At 46.6% G+C, this 19683-nt stretch overlaps 1 protein-coding gene across 1 annotated transcript; it reads left to right on the plus strand.

The window, feature by feature from the left end:
- Window positions 1–10992: 10992 nt before the first annotated feature.
- Window positions 10993–19683, plus strand: LOC106744080 (cadherin EGF LAG seven-pass G-type receptor 3-like; the record flags this gene model as incomplete). Its single annotated transcript, XM_014618505.1, has 5 exons — window positions 10993–11252; window positions 12226–12327; window positions 12747–12933; window positions 14231–14317; window positions 14548–19683. Coding segments are annotated over 5 exons (693 nt in total), but the record flags the coding sequence as incomplete, so codon positions are not given.

Here is a 19683-nt window from a genome sequence, read left to right on the forward strand (position 1 = left end):
AATATTTTGCTGTGTGTGGTTTTAAAGAACTGCCATCTGTGTTCACAAAATACCATGTAATATCACGCAATGCTCAATAATAATCTCAGAAAATATCAGTGAACTGTGTTGCTAACAATAAAGTGTATATGTGGCACTGCATTTTTCGTTTTGTGTTTCAAGTGCAAAAACCACTTGTAAAAATGGTATCAGTGATTTCGAGAAAATGTCGAAAAGACCTGTTCCACGTTTGACTTCACACAGCAAAAGGAATAAAATACGCTATTTTTAACATGGCTGGATATGTGAAGACGCTATTTTTTATCCGTTTCGGTCAATATTATTTCATTGAAATTAAATTTCAAACAATAGAAAACGTTCAAGAATCTATAGATGTCTTTATTGATTCAAAATCATCGAGTTTCNTTTGATGTCTTCATTGATTCAAAATCATCGAGTTTCAATCGCGATGAAATTTGACAGCTGCCCGAGATAGAGAGCGTGTAGTCATTGGTAAGAATAGAAATTATTTCGATAATTAAAGTCGTACACTTTCCATAAATAAATAAATAAATAAATCTTGATATTTGGTAACCGAGGATACCGAATTAATTTATACACCTGATACAAAAGAGATATCATCGCCATTGTTGCCGTGTATTGAAAATCGAGTCGAACTTTTTATCCGACCCGTTACACGTCTGACATTCTTTACCAAATTTCGCGCAAACATTGAAGGAAGGTGAGCTAAAATAAATTGTTTTTTTTTCTTCATAAATATTTGCCAAATATCGATTAACGCCGAGGATTTCCGACCATCGCCGATTTTTTATAACAACACACTACGCTAAATATTCGTGCGCGCGCGAGAGAAAGAAAAATAAAATAGAAGATGGAAACGCGCGCATCGGATGGTTTATTCTTATCGCACTCCCGCGCCGGAATATTTCATACACGATGGGCAACAATGACGTGAAAAATTCATTCGCCCGACGCGCGAGATTGTCGCGAAAATCCGCGCACGCGGACAATACGAGGCATTTAACAGAAATTAAAATGTTGAGTGTTGAAAAATCACTCGCGAGTGATAATAAATTTCCGCGACGCGCGGAAAAATCAGTCGCCGAATCCGCTCGCTGGAAACATTTCATTATCGCTTCCTACGTAAACAACAAAGAAACCACCGCATCGCGGCGCGGCGTTCCTTAAGAAGCGCGNTGAAAAATCACTCGCGAGTGATAATAAATTTCCGCGACGCGCGGAAAAATCAGTCGCCGAATCCGCTCGCTGGAAACAAAGATACTCTTTATACATATCGACCTTTACGTTTCATTATCGCTTCCTACGTAAACAACAAAGAAACCACCGCATCGCCGCGCGGCGTTCCTTAAGAAGCGCGCTCTCTACGTCACCGGGGCGGCGCCTTGCGACGTCGCGGCGAGTCGACGTCCCTTATCGGGGACATCTACGTTTTTTAACCACACCGCCGATGCGACTCATCTCGTGCGGAAACACGTGCTCGACGGTAATTAATCGATAGAGATTATTAGCTTTTCTGCACACATTCGCGCTCCGTTTAGGTTCTGGTCATTGTCGTCGTCCTCGTCGTCGTCGTGGCGGCAGCAGACGATGACGGCCCTTTAATTAGCGGGTGACTTCATCGGAGGATATTTTTACGTCCGCAAATCAATTTATCCCCGTATAAAGATATATGGGTAACCGTGCCATGTCGCGTAAATCGCGTCCCTCCTCGCTCCTGCTGGTTATTTTAGCCGTCTTCTCGGCGAAAAGGTGGGATTTAATGGAGCGGGAGGGCACACGTTTCAATTTGACTTTTGAATCTCTCATTCTCGATCCTTCGTGAATTCTTCCGAGGTCGTACATTCTTGGCTGGCGAATCTCTTCTTCTTCTTCTCTTCCGTCGGGAGAATTTGTCAGGTTGTATGAATTAATTCGGTGCTTCGCTTGCAAGAAATCAAGATTTATTTGTCAATCGAAAGTTTTACAGTTTTAAACATTAAGGTGACTTCACACCGTCTGTCGGATAGGTAACGAATTCTATGATAGAAACTTGGCGGTTTCGAATTAACGAAGTCATCGATATATCTTCTCGAATATCCTGTGTTGTTTTGAAAAGTGTGTCAGTTAAGTGGCGTCGCAACGACTGAAACTGAGGTGAAAATTTGAAGTCTGGGAAACAAGCTGGATGTAGTGCAACTTTCCAACCTGTGTTAAAAATAGTGTCTTTTATTTCGCATTTTTACAAGTGTCTTTTAATAGTGTCTTTTATTTCGCATTTTTATTTTGCATTTTTACAAGTTACTCAACTCTCTGTGCCTTTGTCAAGAGAAGCGAATTATTTACGTGGCTTCCGCAACATTTTTTGGCTAGGCGGAAATGCGGAAAGAATGTGGCGTTAAACACGCGCTTCGTCGATGCAGCAGCACTAACTGCTATTTATTCTGGCTTTATTTACTGATCATCCCGCAAACAAACACGTGGACGGTAGCCCAGTGAAATCACAATTGAGCGGAACAATATTCCTTATTCGCGTTATTCTTCGAGTACAATCAACACGTCCCTCTGAAGAACAGCGAAATCTGAGAGGTCGATTCCAGCCGAATCCAGACTGCGAACGATCGCGGGATTTACAGTTTCAGGAATTATTCGCTTTCCGCTAAGCCGGCCGCTGACCGATATATGTAGGTTTCAGAAGCATAACTGAAGCTTTGTTCCTGCAACCGCTTTGTTCTTGACGTTTGGAAAGCGCGAATACGACGGCGACGGTTGGCCGATAATACGGTTTAATTGATACGCTGCCCACAGGGTCGGCATGAGAGCTGCCTTTAACAGGCAAGTTAATTGCTTCATTAGGAGGAGGAACTCTCTCTCTCTCTCTCTCTCGTTCTCTCACACGCATACCTCCTTTCTCTTTCACTCTCTCTCTCCTCAGCCAGCTCCGTCCGGACGTGCAGAGGTTTCCTTTTTCCGCGTCCATTTCCGCGGTTCTGTCGAACGTATCGGCGGATGAAACGGTTAATTCGCAATCGACATACGTACGCTGCGATGTACACACACGTCCAGATCGCAGGTTCTCAGCGTCTCTGGCGGAACTCGAAATCGAACTCCGGCTCGCGCGGCTCGCCCTGTCAACTAATTATCTCGCCCTCGCAACTAATTATCCACGTATATATACATACGTATATAAATACGCGAGATAAATATTTTTAACTGTCGCGGCAAATAGTTCCAGCGGTCGCAAATGTGGCGAGCTGCCCCGGAAATTGCATATAAAGGACGCATCGCCAGGGCGGATAAACTCGCGCGTGTAAAAGTTGCGCGAAGCGACGGTCATCATAACATAAATTTGTGCGAGCGTGCGCGCGTTAGAAGAGAAACTCCGCTCTCTCTCTCTCTCTCTCTCTCTCTCTGTCTCGAATACGCGTAATTTACGCGACACAGAAAACAAAAGTTACGTTTAATTCCAAGTTATGAAGCTTTTATTCCATATGAAAATCATAATATATATATGCGCGTTTACAGCGACAGTCTCAAGAATCTCGAGAGTGAACGTTTTCACATAAAATATGCTGAAGCGAAATCTACGTGGCGGCGAACATGGGAACTTACGGAAGATGTAACTTTTTAATAAGGAAAATCACATTCCGATTCTCGAAGGAAAGTTGGAATATAATCAAACTTTTCACGCTGCTCTTCGCGCACAACGTAAATATGGATAGCGCGCGGTTCCACGGAGCTAAAAAAATCTAATTAAGCTGCCGGGGGATAAGCCGAATAATTTCGCGAGCGATTCTGAGAGTCGCAGATATCGAAAGAAACCTCGTTATAATTCACGGACGTTATTTCGAAGTTTGCACGGCGCAATCAATTCTGTTTGTGCGCCGCGCAGAAACAAAGAAGAGCCAGCATGATGGGGCGAGAGGGGCGGCCCAGGGTTGTTCGTTAAAAACGTGTTTGATGATAATCGGTTCAAGATAAATAAGTCTCTCTCTCTCTCTCGCTCGTCCAGATCGTGTATCAACGATACGCGCCGCGTTCGGCTGGTTTTTCTCTTTCCTTTTTTCCTTCCCTCTGCTTTCCTCGTTCCCCCTTTATCAGGCGACTCTACGTGCGCGCGCGACACACACTTTATTGACTTGGTTATCCGCCAATACCCGCGAATATCCCCCTAGAATCGTGCGGGTGGTGACTTTTTTCGCGCGATGAAGGTTGCGCGCGCGTTTCTCGGCGCGGTTTCATTATACCCCGCAGAATATTCATATTTTCCGCGCGCGTTTATGTCTTTTCTCGTATTTATCTTCCGACCGATTTCTCGTTCGCGAACGTCCGCAAATACACGCTCGCGAAGAATCGATTCCTGCGGTATTCTCGATATTCCCGTCTTTTTGCGCACCTTTCATATTTTTCCCGATCGATCGTCGGCTCGATGTTTCGTCGACGACTTGAACTTGATCTTCCGGAGATCCGCCGGAGAATTTTACACACGGCGGGAGAAATCCCTTCTCGGCGATTCTTCGAAAGAATTTCTCGAATTAGTCGAACAGTGTTTTCCGCTCCCTCGTGGGAACAACTTTCCCGGGCGGGGAGGTAAATTTTCCGTTTTCCGGGAATTTCCGAAAAAGTGTCGTCAAACGTGGATTTTCCGTTGCAACGTCGCAAGTACGACGCGCTCTCTCGACGACTTTTTTCGGCGGTTTTCTTGTCGAATGCGAACTTTACCGTCGCCGCCACACCGCCAGTAACTACCACCAAGTGAATTCTCACCTTCCCGGAGAAGCAACGAATCACGTCGTGTACCTCCCGGTAATCCGGGATCGAAAATTATTTACGACCAAACGAACTTAATACTTGACGGCGGCGACGGGCGATGTAGGAAAAGTCATTCGACTCGCGTCATTAATCTTTGATGCGTGGCGATTTTTATTCGTGCATAAATCACGCTTATATATCGCTACTACATCCTGCATCTTTTTCCCCTCACTTTTATATATTTCTCTCTTTCTCTCGCATCGTCGGAGGGCTAACGATGCATCACCGTCGTTATATTGAAACTTCGCGTTCGATTTTCTCAAATTGAAGGTGTGCTTCGATGGGACGCGATATTAGGAAGGAAAGAGTGAGCTTTTTTCCGAGAGTGAAAATATTCCTCGGCTCCTCGCACTCGGCCCATCAATTTCTTTTTTTTAATTTTTAATTTTTTTTAATTAAAACGGAACGAGAGCGAGGTGTGTTTTCATTGGCGGATTAACGACGCGTTATAATTTTGATCAAGCTCGTTCGTATCGTCGCGGAAAGGATCTCGCGAACATTTTTTTCTTTCCTTCCGAGCGAATGAAAATTATGGTCCACGGCAGATCAGATTTTCGACTACTTTTGTCTCCAGCACGCAAAGAGAGAGAGAGAGAGAGAGAGGGGGAGAGTAGTTATTACACTGAGATCTTGTCGGAGCAATTTATATACGAAATCTTTCTTATCGCCCGACGTCCTTACGTTCCGAGTAAAAACGTTAATTTGCAATGCAACGTACGCACACATACACCGACCGGGGGTTGATGCATAAATAGTAAAGAAAAGCCAATTTGTTCCGGGCGAATTCTGAGCGCGCTGTAATACGGTAATTTGCAACCCCCCGGGGGGATGAACGCGAAAAAAAATCCTCTCGGGACGTAAAGAGCAGCGAGCGCAAAAAAGATGTCGATGAAAGCAACGCGGTTAACTATCTCCGCGCTACGGGAACAGTGACACTTATTAAGTGCTTCGCATTTTTTTCTTTCCTAACGTGGCGCGCGCGCGCTTCGTATTAATATTCAGCGAGAATGATTATTACGAATCCTCCTCGCGCGAAATGAAATCTTCGTAACACGAGGGATGCGCGTGGATTTATATTTGAAAATTAATCACAGGTCTGAATAATGTGAACGAGCACGCGGGAGTAAGAATTCGCTGAAACGTAAATATCGCCGAGAGCGGTGCATTAAAACAGCGACGCTTTCCGCGCGCGTGCGCGTGCGCTTTCCGTTTTAATTACTTCCATTACGAGCCTTGTTTGTTAGCCGATACAGAAGTGGCGTAATTGTGCGCTGCTTTTGTTACACTTTGGCTCCGTTCGGTGTATCACGAAAAAGCGCGACTCGTTCAACGCGGGAAATCGTCCCGGGAATAATCACCTGGGGTCATTTCATACCCCAGCGGTCAATGTTCTTCAAAATTTATAATTATTTTGCTTAAAAATATTTCTTATGTTATATATTTATGTAATACAACTAAGGTGACTATTCCCGGATTAAGGGTAACGAGAACGGTCGAAAGAAAACATTTCGCCGACCTTCTTTCGTACGCTCGAAACTCGCGTGTATCGAGGCGACTCGGTTGCGATGGCGGAGGAGAAGGAAGACGCAGAGGCAAGTGAAGGAAAAAGGAAGGAGGGCGAAACGACATTTTGTTGCGCGGTTTTTGCTACGAGAAGCAAAGGGAAGGATCCTCTCCCTCGGAGAACACAAGCCGCCTATCCCCCTAATGCCTCCCGGACGGGGAAGCGTACACGTGTACAGTGGACGAGGGACGCTTACTTCGATAGCTCGATTCGAGTCGTTGCAACTAGAGACCTCGCGTTCCTCCCGGAACGATCCGTATCAACGATATCAGCTGCTGTGCAGCAGCAGCAGCAGCCGCTCGGATGATTCCGTATCAAAAAAAAAAAAGGAAAAGAAAATAACTCGGGAACATAGAATAAATCTTCTCCCGTAGCGTGTCCAATTCTGACACAGGGTGTTCCTCTATCCGTGTGTGTGGGTGACTTACACACACACACGTGTATATACATATCTCCGATATTAACTTCGCTTCGTAATCTTCGGGCGGAAGAGACGGATGGCTTAAATCGATCGAACGCATATCGAGAGCCGAGTATCGGGAGTATTGAGAGATCGTCACCCGGTGAAAAGTCCTCCTCAGTTAGCCCTTTAGTCGCCCTCTTATCCGCGTATTTCATCTGCGAACACGCGAAATTGGAGATCCAGAACGGATAGTAATTTATTTCTTCTTACGCGCTATCCCTGAACTGGATTCGGGCGCGGTCTCGAGAAAAAAATCCTTCCGTCTTTTATTTCTCTTTTCGTCGGCGCGATTGAGAGAGGGGGAAAAAAATGAAATCCCTGCTCGCTACTCGCATTTTTCATATTCCATTTTCGAGCTCTCTTCTCCCGGTCATCGTCAGTTCTTCATTTTTCACGGATTCCTAGTCCTCTGGTTTTTTTCTCCTTATATTTTTATAATCCCCCATAAGAAATCGAATGTTACAGAAACGAGGCGTGTTTCATAAATGTACTTGTGATGAACTCGTTTGTCTTTTAAACGTGTTTTCGTATTTCAACCAAATCCAAATTATTTGTCGCGCCAAAGTCGCGCAAAATCCGCAATATTTCGGCATTCGCCGGTGAGAAGCGCCGGCGTCGAGCGTTTCCGTTACGTTTTAAACGGCGGAATTGGAGGTTTAAAAACGGACGGATAATATCGCTTGCCACTTTTAACAAATGGCTGACTCGCGCGCGCAACGGCAAAAACTTTGCCAATTATGGCCGCGATGGAACCGCGGTGTGGGGGCGATACACGCGGAAACGTTCGTCGGAAAATCTCACGGTAATTCTGCGCATTAGGCGAAACGCGCTCCGAAATTGTTTTCACGTGTCTCTCGGAGATACGGACGAGTCTCGTTTGTCCACTTTGTTTCATCCCGGAGTAAAATCATATACTTTTGAACCATGATTACCGTGATAATGCGATAACGAACAGAATAAGGATAATTATAATATAAGAGAGTATGTTCGTTGTAAAAGTAACGAAAGGGCGAGCTACGCTTTGAAAAAAGGATTTGGCAATAAGCACACAAATTTGGTGAATGTTTGCCGACCAAATATCTGATTTGAATATTGATTTATGAATTATTGAATTATGATAATTATTTAGTAATAATAATTTAGTATACTTAAATATGCAATATACGGAATTACAGTACTCTATATACGGTGTGCGTGAAACCATATTTGGTTGCGATAATCGAAGGTTTGGGTCGGCGAATATTCGCCAAATTTAAGTGCTTATTACCAAATTCTTTTTTTCAGCGTATTGCGCTGGCGAAGTGAAATTCGCAACGCGAGCGCAGCGCATTTGACGCGCGACGGGCCGGCTTTTCGCGGAGAGAGAAGGCCGAGAACTTCGAGGGAGCATCGATTTCTGGCAACGGTATCAAATCTCGTCGGTCGATATCCTACGTGACTGTTAGACACGGGGCTAATCCGGGACTTAGCCGCTGCTTCACGTACTGAAAGCGATCAGGCCGAGCTTTCTCTTCCATCGTGCTTCCATTTCTGCTTCAGCGCCGTGTCCGGTGGTTTCGTGCAAGTCAGAAAACCCCCTCTAAAGGATCTATCGGCCTAATGTTCTTCTAGCCGCGTCTGAAATATACTTCGACCGATTGACGGTTTCCGCGGGATTGGCCGAGAGCCTATTTCAACGGATAAAACGCGAAACGCCTTGGAAACATTGGTGATTTGTCAGAACGATTGAAGAGTAATTAAATATTGAACATTGCTTGTACGACACATTTTTCAATCTCCTGAAAGGACTACACATGCCGATTTATCACACTAAACAACCGTAAAAACGCACACACACATACAAATATTCTCCCTCAAATGTACACACATATTATTTTTCTCCAAATAATATTATAAAATCACATTTTCCCGCTTTGGCTGCGCCGTGTGCGACGTAAACGGAGATACCTGAAAGAGATAATTAATTAACTAAAAAAAAAAAAATCCAAAACGCTCGATGTTTTCCAATGAAGCCGTTAGAAACCCTTTACCGGGAGGAGGGGGCGGGGGGGATTTTATCAGGAAAACGATACCACCGATATATACAGTTGATAAAAAGCTTTTTGAGAAAGACGATATCTCATGTTGTACACGGGCGGAGTGCACGTTCGAATTACACACTGTGCCGACGCGGCTGCTTCCGATTTAATTCGACGGTGGTGTCGCCGCCGGCTTTGAAATTTGTCCCCTTTAACCTCATTGTATAGCACAGTTTAAATGCCGCGTCGCGTCGCGCGACGGATTCGCGAGGAAACATCGTTATTTTTCGCCGCGTTACGGGCTCGATTTAACGCCGGGTTTATTATATCGTCCGGCCGAGAATAGATTTCTTCACTTCGCTTCGCCGGCGATGCGAGCGAGTCGCGCGTCGACATCGTTTCGAAAATGATTTCCTGGCTCTCGATGACAATTTCGCAGCGGCGAAATCCCCGATGACGGGGCGCTACCCCTCGGCGCCTTTCACCTTTCGTACAACAGTAATGCAATCCGCCGACTGCTGCAAAACTGCTGTTTCATTACGCGAGAATTGTCGTTTCGAACGCGCGCGGTCGCATTGTTGCGAAAACAATTATGACGGGCTCGTCGCGGCGACACGCCCGTTGCTGATACATATCGCGGCTCGGATTAAATTAAATGATGATCGCGACGATGACAGTGCAAAGTAGGTTTTCATTTATTTATAAATAATTCACGAGTCCATCCTAAATAGGCGCACAGTTATCTTTAAGAGCGTCAAAGTAACACAATCGAACATTTCGACTCGGCACTCCTGCATAAGGTGAAAACGGCAGATCCCCCCTTCCCCCCTTCGCCATAGAGGAGTTAATGGTGCGCAAGAATTGCACGCAAAGGGGGTATCGTTTGAAGACGTCCATGGTAAAATTTGTCCTCTGACGTGAATCGTTCGCTCGTTCGCAATTTCGCCCCTCTCTCTCTCTTTCGCTCTCTCGCAGAGACCGGCCCTTTGTTCCGGCCCGCCGCGGATTCCAGAAAGGCACTCGCGTGCATCCTCCAATTTATTTCCGCTTCCGTCTCGATGCGCGAGAGCACGCCTGGCGATTGTTGCGATTGTGCGCCTGCAGCAGAGAGAGAGAGAGAGAGAGAAAAAGAGTTATGATATCAAATAGGATATAGCATTAAATCGCGTAAATGACGAAGTTTCAGACAGAATCAGCATATACTTAACTAAGAAGGGGGCTATTATACTCTATTCCCGCGGTGTGTACAAGTGAGTGGCGGCAAATTGTTTTGCTGATTAGCCCGGCTGGAGGTCTTTCGATTTAAGGGCTTTCGTCGGCAACCGTCCGCAATATTAATGCGCCGCGCTATTTGTGCGCGCGCCCAATAGCGCTATTTCGTGAATTAGCGAATCAACAACGACGCCGCTCGGCTACGGTCGGTTGATATCCGCATGATCGATCGCGATGATGTTGCATCGCAAAATATATATATGTATATATATATATATATATNCACGGGAATATCGGCCGGTATTGTGGAATTTGCGGCGTGAATAATATGCCGGCCACCATACACACGTAGTATCAGCGATGTGTGTGTGTGTGCGTTTAGACCATCATCGCGAATTACTCGTCCTTTATCACGGGCGCAAATTGACGGTGACGTTCATCCGTCCCGCGGAAAATATCGCTTGACGAGGCTCGCCCGGCCGAACAATTCAGTCATACCGTAAACCGTAAATCGAACGAGAAAGACCGGAGAAACATCTTGTACGCGCAATTTAATGCCGCAATTTAATACCGGGCGTAAATTTAGGCATTCGCGCGCAAAATATTGCGAATATAACAGTCCACTTCTATGCGTAGGCGATGTAAACTATGTGCAGTGTTTTCCATTAAGAGGATATTTTATTTTAAATTATTAGAAAAACAAGTTTTTTTTTTTTTTGGAAAAAGTGGTGATACTTTTATTTTAATGCGAAGTACAGACTAAGTATGATTAAGCGCCTAAACTTCTTTTTTTTTTCTACATATGGTCACTTTTTCGTGGAAAACTTCGTTTACATCGCGCCGAAATTCGATTTTGATCCGAATGACAGACATGTTCCTTCTCTTCGCGGATATCAAACGCGCTATATTTGTCATTCGACTTGCAGGACTCAGAACTGTGCATCTCGCTCGGCCTGAGCCTGCAGTATCTGCGGGTGTCGGTGCTGTGCTGGCTGGCGGCGATGTGCCACCACCTGTACGCCACCGTGGCATCGATACCGCGTCGCGACGACCCGCCGACGTACCTGAAGTACAGCCTGTTTGCCTGGGGTGCGCCGCTCATCACCCTCGGTCTGGCGACTTTCTTGCAGAGCCGCGAGGGCCACGATTTCTGGGACGTCGTCGAGCTCACGCCCTTCAATTGTTGGTGAGATTTTAATTCATTGTCTCTGATCGAGCGTATCGGAGCGCAACGGAGAAATATTGAGAATACAGATAACACATATTCGACTTACGTGCGGGTGCGTATCGGTGCGCCTTTCCATCGAATTTATTCGCGAGACACCGGGGAGAACGTTTATCTCCGTCGCCGGTCGGGTGAAATTCATCCGCACGGAGAGAATTGCCGGAACGCTCCTCGCGTTAAGTTAACGTAAGAAAAAGGGAAACAGTTCGGGGTCCATCATATCCTGGAGCATTCTTATAAAGAAGAATAACGTGAGATATCGATATAGGATACACGGTAATACTCGACATACATCTCCTTATCGGATACTCCACCTTGAAAAATGTCGGTCGTTCGTACCCCCTGTGTTCCGGTTTCGCGAGCGTTTCGGGCGAATCAGATTTAACGAAAATTGGTCGTTCGGCCGGGATTTCGTCGTGGGTGGCGGCGGAAACGAAAAAGAAGAAGAGGAGCGGAATTTCGAGATAAATAAATGATCTGCCGGTGTGTACACGTACGCGACACATTCCTCAAACGGACGTTTCCGAGCGTTCGCGCGCGCGCTTCGAGCTTCCGCCTCGACGTCCAATATCCCGGCGAGTTCGAGCGTGGAAAAAGGACCCGGGCTTCCAGTGGATCCTTTGCGGCTGACGGGAAAACCAAGCGTCGCCCTATCGTCGCGCCACCGTGGTCTTTCGATCTTACGCATCCCGGGGAAGCTTAGAGAGAGAACAAAGTGGGTCGCGACGGAGCGGGACGGAATGCGCGTGTTAAGGAGAGAGAGAGAGAGAGAGAGATCTGGAAAAATTTGTATATACGAATTCCAGTCGCGTGACATTCTCCAGTATTCTCGTTTGATATCCCTTCGGTACGACCTTTATAAAAATTGATGTGCGACGATGTAAAATTTATCACGGCAGATAAGATCAGTAGAAATGCGCCGGATTATTTTCAGGTTTCTGGGCGTCAGGGCGACGGTTTACGCGTACGGCTTGCCGGTCATCCTGCTGCTACTGACTTCCGCTTACTACCTCGTCAAGGCCGCGATCGTGTCGAGGTATAGTCACCTTTCTTCGATTACATCGTCCGTCGTTGATTCAAAAGGTCGAGCACGTTAAACGGATATATAAAAGGAGATCTCAGGGAGGAGACGGGAATGACGATGTATCAGGATTCAATGCCGGATACATCGCCATCCCGCGCGAAACTTGGCGACAGTGTCCGAATAACAATACTCGATATGAAATAGCGCGCGCTTCCGATTTTACGCGCCCTCCGAATTTTGCGGATCACAGGCAGTTTGTTACCTTAGATCTTCCAGAAGATGTGTCGCCCGTACGTTTTCATCCTCCGTAATTCCAAACTTTGCTCTTCCGTGTTCTCTGCCGTACCGAAAGTTTCGCGATCCCCCCCCCCCCCCNTTTCTCGCTCACGAATTATACGTCACACGACTACGTCGCGCGCACATGCACGCAGGTACACGTGCAGCATGCAGCTGGAGATAAAGCAGCGGGAGAAGATGAAGAGGAGGCGGGCGCTGCAACTGATGCTCTTCCTGAAAATCAGTCTGATCGTCGCGGTGGTCGCTGGCTGCGGGGTCGCGTCCAGAGTCCTGAAAATTCCCTTCCTCTGGGCGGTATTCTGTACCGGCCATTCGCTTCAGGTAGGTAGAGCTTCGGGTAGGAGAAAGGAAGGTGGTGCAAAAAATGCTCTAGCGGAGTCCTGCGAAGACGGAAGACCCGCGTCCGAGACGCCATTTCTTTCCCCCTTCCCCCTCTTCGTCCACTTTCCTCCTTAACGACGTGTCTCGGCGTTATATATCTCATATCTTCATCGCAATTCCGCTGGATTATGGCGCGAATATGTATGGAGCGAGCGTTAGAAGCGGACGTTGAAGGATGAGGATGAGGAACACATTGTCCGTTAGTCGCTCGAGTCCGACGTCGCATTACTTGGTTTGCCGCACGACGTCACACGGACAAATCGCTTTGCCGATTGTTGCGTATTTTTCGTATCGTTACTGGGGTTGAACTGCTGCATGTACAGTTTCCTCAAACGCATTATTAGACGCGTCTTAATTATTTACAATTCATCACATTCATGTAACACGCATCTGAGCTATTATTCGGAATATTACTCGAGCCATTATTGGAATCATTACTGGGACTATTACTCGAGCCATTATTTCCATCATTATTGAGACTATTCTGATCCTGACGTGCATCCACGTATTTCATATGCAGTTGAATTGGGAACTTCGTGTGCCGTAAATCCCAACATTTTAATTGTCACGCGTTCGGTAATCTCGTTTCTTGTCCCAACTTCACTTTCAACACGGAAAGATCCAGCTCAAATTCTTGGTGACGCTCGACGCGGCGCGTCGCGTATAAAGAAGCGGAGAGAGAGAGAGAGAGAGAGAAAAGGCGAACGCAGGAATTTGCGGAATCTCTTATCTATTAATGCCCTCCTCTGGGAAGTTTCTCGGGAACTTCCGTTCCTGGCGTTCGATCGTCAAGCGTGAACGGCTTTTCAGGGTACTCTTCTGTGCACATTCGCGTATATAGTATATATATATATATACATATATATATATATATCTTTCCGCGGATGCGTGAGTTTGTCGAGTCGAGTGTTCTTCAGCAGCGAAAGCTTTTCGCGATCGACGAATCTCGAAGTGGCGGAAGATGTGTCGACCTCGTCTCACTTTACCTGCTGTGCTCAATCGTACATCCTCGTCCCGTCGTCTCCTGCTCGCTTCTCCTTCCAGGGACCTTCTCTCTTCCTTTTTTCCCTTCGTCTCTCGTCTTTCTGCCCTTCTTATCTGTGCAATGGCGACTGAACATTTTGGACATTTTTTTGGAGAAAATCAATTTTATTTTTCAACGGTGACTGTATAATTTAACGATAAGTTTTGTCCCTTGGATCATTGTCTCATCGCGCACGACGATTCTATTGCACAGGGATCGGCGGTGGCGCTCTCCGTCGCGTGTAACTGCAGGGTCCTGAAAGTTTACGCCAGGAAATCGCACAAACAACCGGAACACCAGGTACGATGTTTCGCCGAGAAAGAAGCATGTCTCAATTAGCTTTTCCATTAAGCTCCTTTTCCTGCTATCATCGCTCGCCTGCTGTCCTTCGTGTTCCTGTAGACTCATTAAAAGCAAAATCATCTTCATCTGAATGAATCTGAAATCATCTACTCAAACACTGTTAGTTCGTCTAACAGACGCAAGTTGGATCGTCCGCACAGCGTTGCGATTTGTCGTTGACATTGCAGATTGCGAAATCGAGCAGCAGTATGCAGCTGCTCGCGCCCGCGCCGGATCCAGTTTAGACGGTCCTGGCGATCCTTGCAGACGGAACGGACATGAATGGAAGAGGAGGACCGACTGTAGCGACCAGGCTGGTCTCTCTCTCTCTCTCTCTCTCTTTGTCTCTGCGAGCTGTAACTATTTTTACATCGAGACGTGCTGCGGCGTTTCCCTCATAACTTCGCCGTTTCCGCGTGACCGTGATGACGTCCTTTTGTGCACGACATGCGATTCCAGTTTCACTATCGACCGCTTCAGCCTCGAGGGCTTGTCCCATTCATTCGGTGCGATACCTTACTGCTGTTTAAAGTAGTCAGGAAGGTTCGCGGCAAATCCGTAATCTACGATAAAACTTCAGGAGCTCGCTATGAAGGGAGACACAAGTGGGTTATTTCTAATGTAAAAAGTTTTCAGTGAAACGGCGCGTGGCGATTTAAACGGGTATTCTCATTTGCAACGTTTGGCAGGTGATTTTTAAGAATTTTTAAAATAAAAACCGTCAAGGCATACAATTCTGAAGTTTCGCGCAAATATTTATTTGTGCTCTAATTACGTGCGATAATTTCTACGCATTATTATTTTCGGTATTAACGAAGTTATAAATAATTTCGTTAGCGCCGGATTGCGAAAGGTTGGTCGCCACAATTCCGAACGTCGTAAATTTCTGATACCGAAACGGCGAAAAAATGATTAAACTATAGACTTCCGGCTGTCGTCTTTACCGTGAGAAATTCAGTGGCCCATATTCTTAACTCACTTTTATCGGCTAAAGTGCCTTAAATGTGATTTCTCAGCCAATCAGGTAGTTTCTGAACCACTTTTAGAGGCACTTTTATCAGTAAAAGTGAGTCGAGAATATGGACCGGTATCTTTAATACTTAAACTTTTTAAGGACTCGCAAACGTTTCGGACGAGAATAAACCCTTGGTCAGTGATGAATCTTGAATGTGAAATTTCAAGGGTTGACGAGGCAACAGAGGAGCGTGAGGGGGAGAATCGCACGCGCGATTCGGTATGAGAACGTTAAACGTCATTCAGACCACACTAACGTTCTCGGAGCCTCGAAAGAGCCGGGAATTCGATCCCTTCCGCACGCGTAAGCCGCGCTAATCCGGCTCGCTTCGGCGGAAACCGTAATCATTATCAATCATGTCCAACGTAAACCTTTGCGTTCCGTATGAATCCTAATGTCGACGATTCTCCGTACGTCGGACGTAAACTTCCATCGAATTTCCCCCGGCGATGCATCGCGTTTCAACGATGCGCTTTCGCGCACTTAATCGTGAAGCATGACGAAACACGGAGGTTACCGGAGACACACCGAACCGAAGGTATGCCAAAAAGAAGAGCACAGAGTCAGTTCTGAGAGGGGTCTAAAAGGGTCTGAAAGTTTTCGAGCGAAGGGAAAGAATATTATGAACTTCACGGCACTTTTCGAAGTAACGTTAAAAGAGCTTGAGACGAGATTAACTGCGGTTTATCGAAGGGCTCGCGAAGCGCTGGGCGCGAAGGATTAAGTTGTTAATTATTTCCGATCGCGCTTGCGATTATTAATGAACCCCGTGACGTCACGGGGACGTTTCCGCAGCGGCGGATTTGCCGGGCGCTAACACGTCGAGCCCGGTCTAATTAACCCGGGAATAATCACCTGGGGTCATTTCGTACCTCAGCGATCGGAAAATGAAGCTCACGTCGCAGTGGATTTTTTTTATTGATCGGGAACCGATATGTACCTTTCATTTGGACATTTAGAAACCTAACCTGTGACAACAAGAATATGCTGTGACCCGTCTTATTCTAGTATATTTCATAGTATATATATATAATAAATCACAGAGCAATCGATAATATGCTATATTTCGTTAATAATAGCGATTTTTAATTGAGGTCTGAATGACCCTGGGTGATCGTTTACGTAAAAAAAAAAAAAACTGTTCCCGAGTTAAAGAAAATCAATTATAATCAACGTCTTGCTTCTCAGCCCTCCTTCCTTCTCTTTGTATTTAGCAAACTTGGCAGCGGTCGATTGTCGAAAGTCCGATCACATGTCACGCACGCTCGGGCGAGAATCCCAAAATCCCGCAGTTGTGCGACTCGATTACGACGTATGACGTCGCCGCGCAAACGTTCCGACGGCATAATGCAACGAACGGGAAACAATTCGACACGGTCCCTGTGTGTACATACACATGCACCGGCCGGTGAATTTCGTGCTCGACCAGCGGCCGATGCACACACGCGGCACACGCAGTAATACTAATCCGCACCGTCTCATATGATAGGCATATCGCATTAAATATGAATTAACCGCGCGTATACGTTGCGTAATCTCGCACACGCGCCCGTGACGATGATGCGTCTCAATAACAATCGCCGCGTAATTATTTCCCCCGCGCGCGTACACCGTCGCTCAAAAAGCTCGCGCGCCGCGCGCGAAATGTAATCACGTAATTGATACAAATTCATGAAATGGGCAATCCATTTCATCAGATCCGTTTTAGCGAGCGCGTATATATATATATATATATATATCCCACTGCTCAATTTATTCGTTTAATTAATTGGTCGAAGGCGGATGTAACCTTGGTTGTGTTCGGCGGAAAAACCAGCTCGCTCGGCGAACGCTCGGCGATTATTGCCCGCGAACGGAGCATACTTTTTCGGAGATCCGATTTTTCCTCACAGATCCAGAAATACCTACCGATCAGAAGCGATAACGAAACTGAGCGTTCTCCGAGCTGCTCTTTTCAGCCTGAATCCAGCTTCTGAATCAATTTCGAAGTTTCCGCGCGAAGGTTTTAATTTTTTTCCGGACCGACTTCGGGTCGTAGATTGAAAGCCTAGCCGTTTGCTCCGACGGAGGTTCAGTCTCGAAATTGAAATTGTTTTCGTATTTTCGAAGCTGAAGCGACGCGTGTATGTGTCCTCGTGCGTGCGTGTGTGCGTGTGTGTGTGCGTCCAATGGTAGTCCGCTATTGCGACCTTGGCCGTCGGTTTCCTCGAGGTGACGGATAGTTACATAGGTTAAAGCGACGTCGTACACCGTAATTCAATTTGTAAAGGTCACTTAAGGGATGAAGTACCGGGGGGAGGGGGAGGGGGGTGAAGCGAATAGAGAGAATCCTAATAGAAGGCACCGGTCGCGATCTCCACCTCGGATTCGTCCTCCTTCGCTTCGCGTCTCTCTGGGAGCGTCTTTGCAGCGGTGATCGATCGATCAAAGGGCGACCCGCTCGCCCTCTCGTTCCCCAATGTTGTCTGGCGCTGTAACGAATGCGACGCGAGAGCATCGATACCTTTTGCTGTCTCTCGCAAGAGAAGCGCAGAATCATTTCGGCCGACCTTGAATGGTGTCTAATCAAGAGCGGCCGGTGTATAAATTCGGCGCGCTCCGAGCGCTGAGAGTTGATTAAACGTATAAGCGAGAGCAAGGGGAGAGCGGGCGAAAAGGGGGAAGAGGTGGAGGAGGAGAAGGAGAATTATCGTTCGAACGCACACGCGTAACGCGAGTGCCGGGAATATAGGGTTTCCCATTAAGAGGTTTTTCATTTTAAATTATTAGAGGAATAAAGTTTCTTTTTTTGAAAAAATTGTGATATTTTTATCCCAATGCAAAGCACCGACTGTGCGATCAAACGTTGAACACGATATCTGATTAATCTGGCCGCCTCGACTTTTATTTACAAACGGTCACTTTTTCGAAGAAATCTCACATCACTATTTTTCTATTCTATTTTTTTATAATTCTATTTTTAATATGTTAAAAGTGGCGCGAAATTTAAGGTGAAACTTCTTAATGGAAAACCCTGACAAATCGAAGAGAGAGAAAGAGAGAGAGAGATAGAGAGAGAGAGAGAGAGAGAGAGAGAGAGAGAGCCGAGCAAGTGTTTTACCAGATGCTTTTCCTCGGATTCGCACTGGATTTATCGGCGAGGAGTTCGAGCGAGCCGAGGCGACACCTAACCGTAGGCCGACATATCAGTCAAATTGAATGATGCCCCTTGAATTTTCTATGCGCCGAACGGCGCGCGAATGCCGGGCGCGCGAAATCATCGTCCCGCCACTTCCGTCCGTCACCGTCGTTCACCATATCCATCCTTCGTCACTTGAACGGCCTGCGAATCCGGGCACTCCGCGAGCTTCGAGATCGGTCGACACCCGTCAGCTTCGAGGATCCAAGCGGGATCAATCGACGTTTGTGCCGCGGCGAGAGGGGGTTTCCGATGAATAATTAGGGACCGGAAGGGGTGATTGCGACGTAGTAAGTTAAATTGCGATTTGTCGACAGACAGCTCCAGCTTCCAATAATTATCTACTTACACGTGTGCCGATAATTAAATTAATAATTAATAATTACCGGAACACAACTCACGTCGGTACGTGTCACATTCAAGCTCACCGTGAGCCGTCGCAATCGAGCTCATCGATTCCCCCCGGGTAATTGATATTACTTTCCCCGCCCGTGATATTAATCACGAACGGGACGATGAAATCCGCTCACGTAGCGACGAAGAAATGAGAAACTTCGCCGCAGGGGAGACGCACAGATGTCAACGTGTACACGTGTGTCATCGGAAGACAAGACCGCGCTTGGTCGCGCTTAATCGCACGATGTTGCGTTCACGCAACTAACCCTAATCCGAATTCCGCGCTCGCAAGCTCGGTCAACGTCGCGAGATCAAGTGTACCTTGCGTGGTTGATCCTGGCCGATCTACCAACAGGATCCGAGCACACCAGGAATATCGATCCCCCGCCCAGGAATCCATGTTACCATCCGCGCGCACGAGAGAGAGAGTGTATGTGTGTGTGTGTGTTTTGGCGCGGTGTATTTGTGCGGTCGCGTTTGTTGGCACGCAGTGGTTTCGCGGCCGGCATTCTCGCGCGATGCAATTAACACACTTGGCAATGACAACTGTGCGCAACTGTGCATCAGCACTTATAATCGCACGCATACGTGTAGCACGCATGTAATAATCACGGCGAAATAAATATTTTGAAATCTAAAGTGGTATCCGTGAGTCCTCCCTCGCCGTCTCCCTTGCCGGACTCTTCCCGAATCACGACGAGAGAAAAATATAGTTATTTTCGAGGACGACAATAT

The sequence above is a fragment of the Dinoponera quadriceps genome, unplaced genomic scaffold, assembly GCF_001313825.1.
Source record: "Dinoponera quadriceps isolate SergipeBrazil2010 unplaced genomic scaffold, ASM131382v1 scaffold1325, whole genome shotgun sequence".
NCBI lineage: Eukaryota > Metazoa > Arthropoda > Insecta > Hymenoptera > Formicidae > Dinoponera > Dinoponera quadriceps.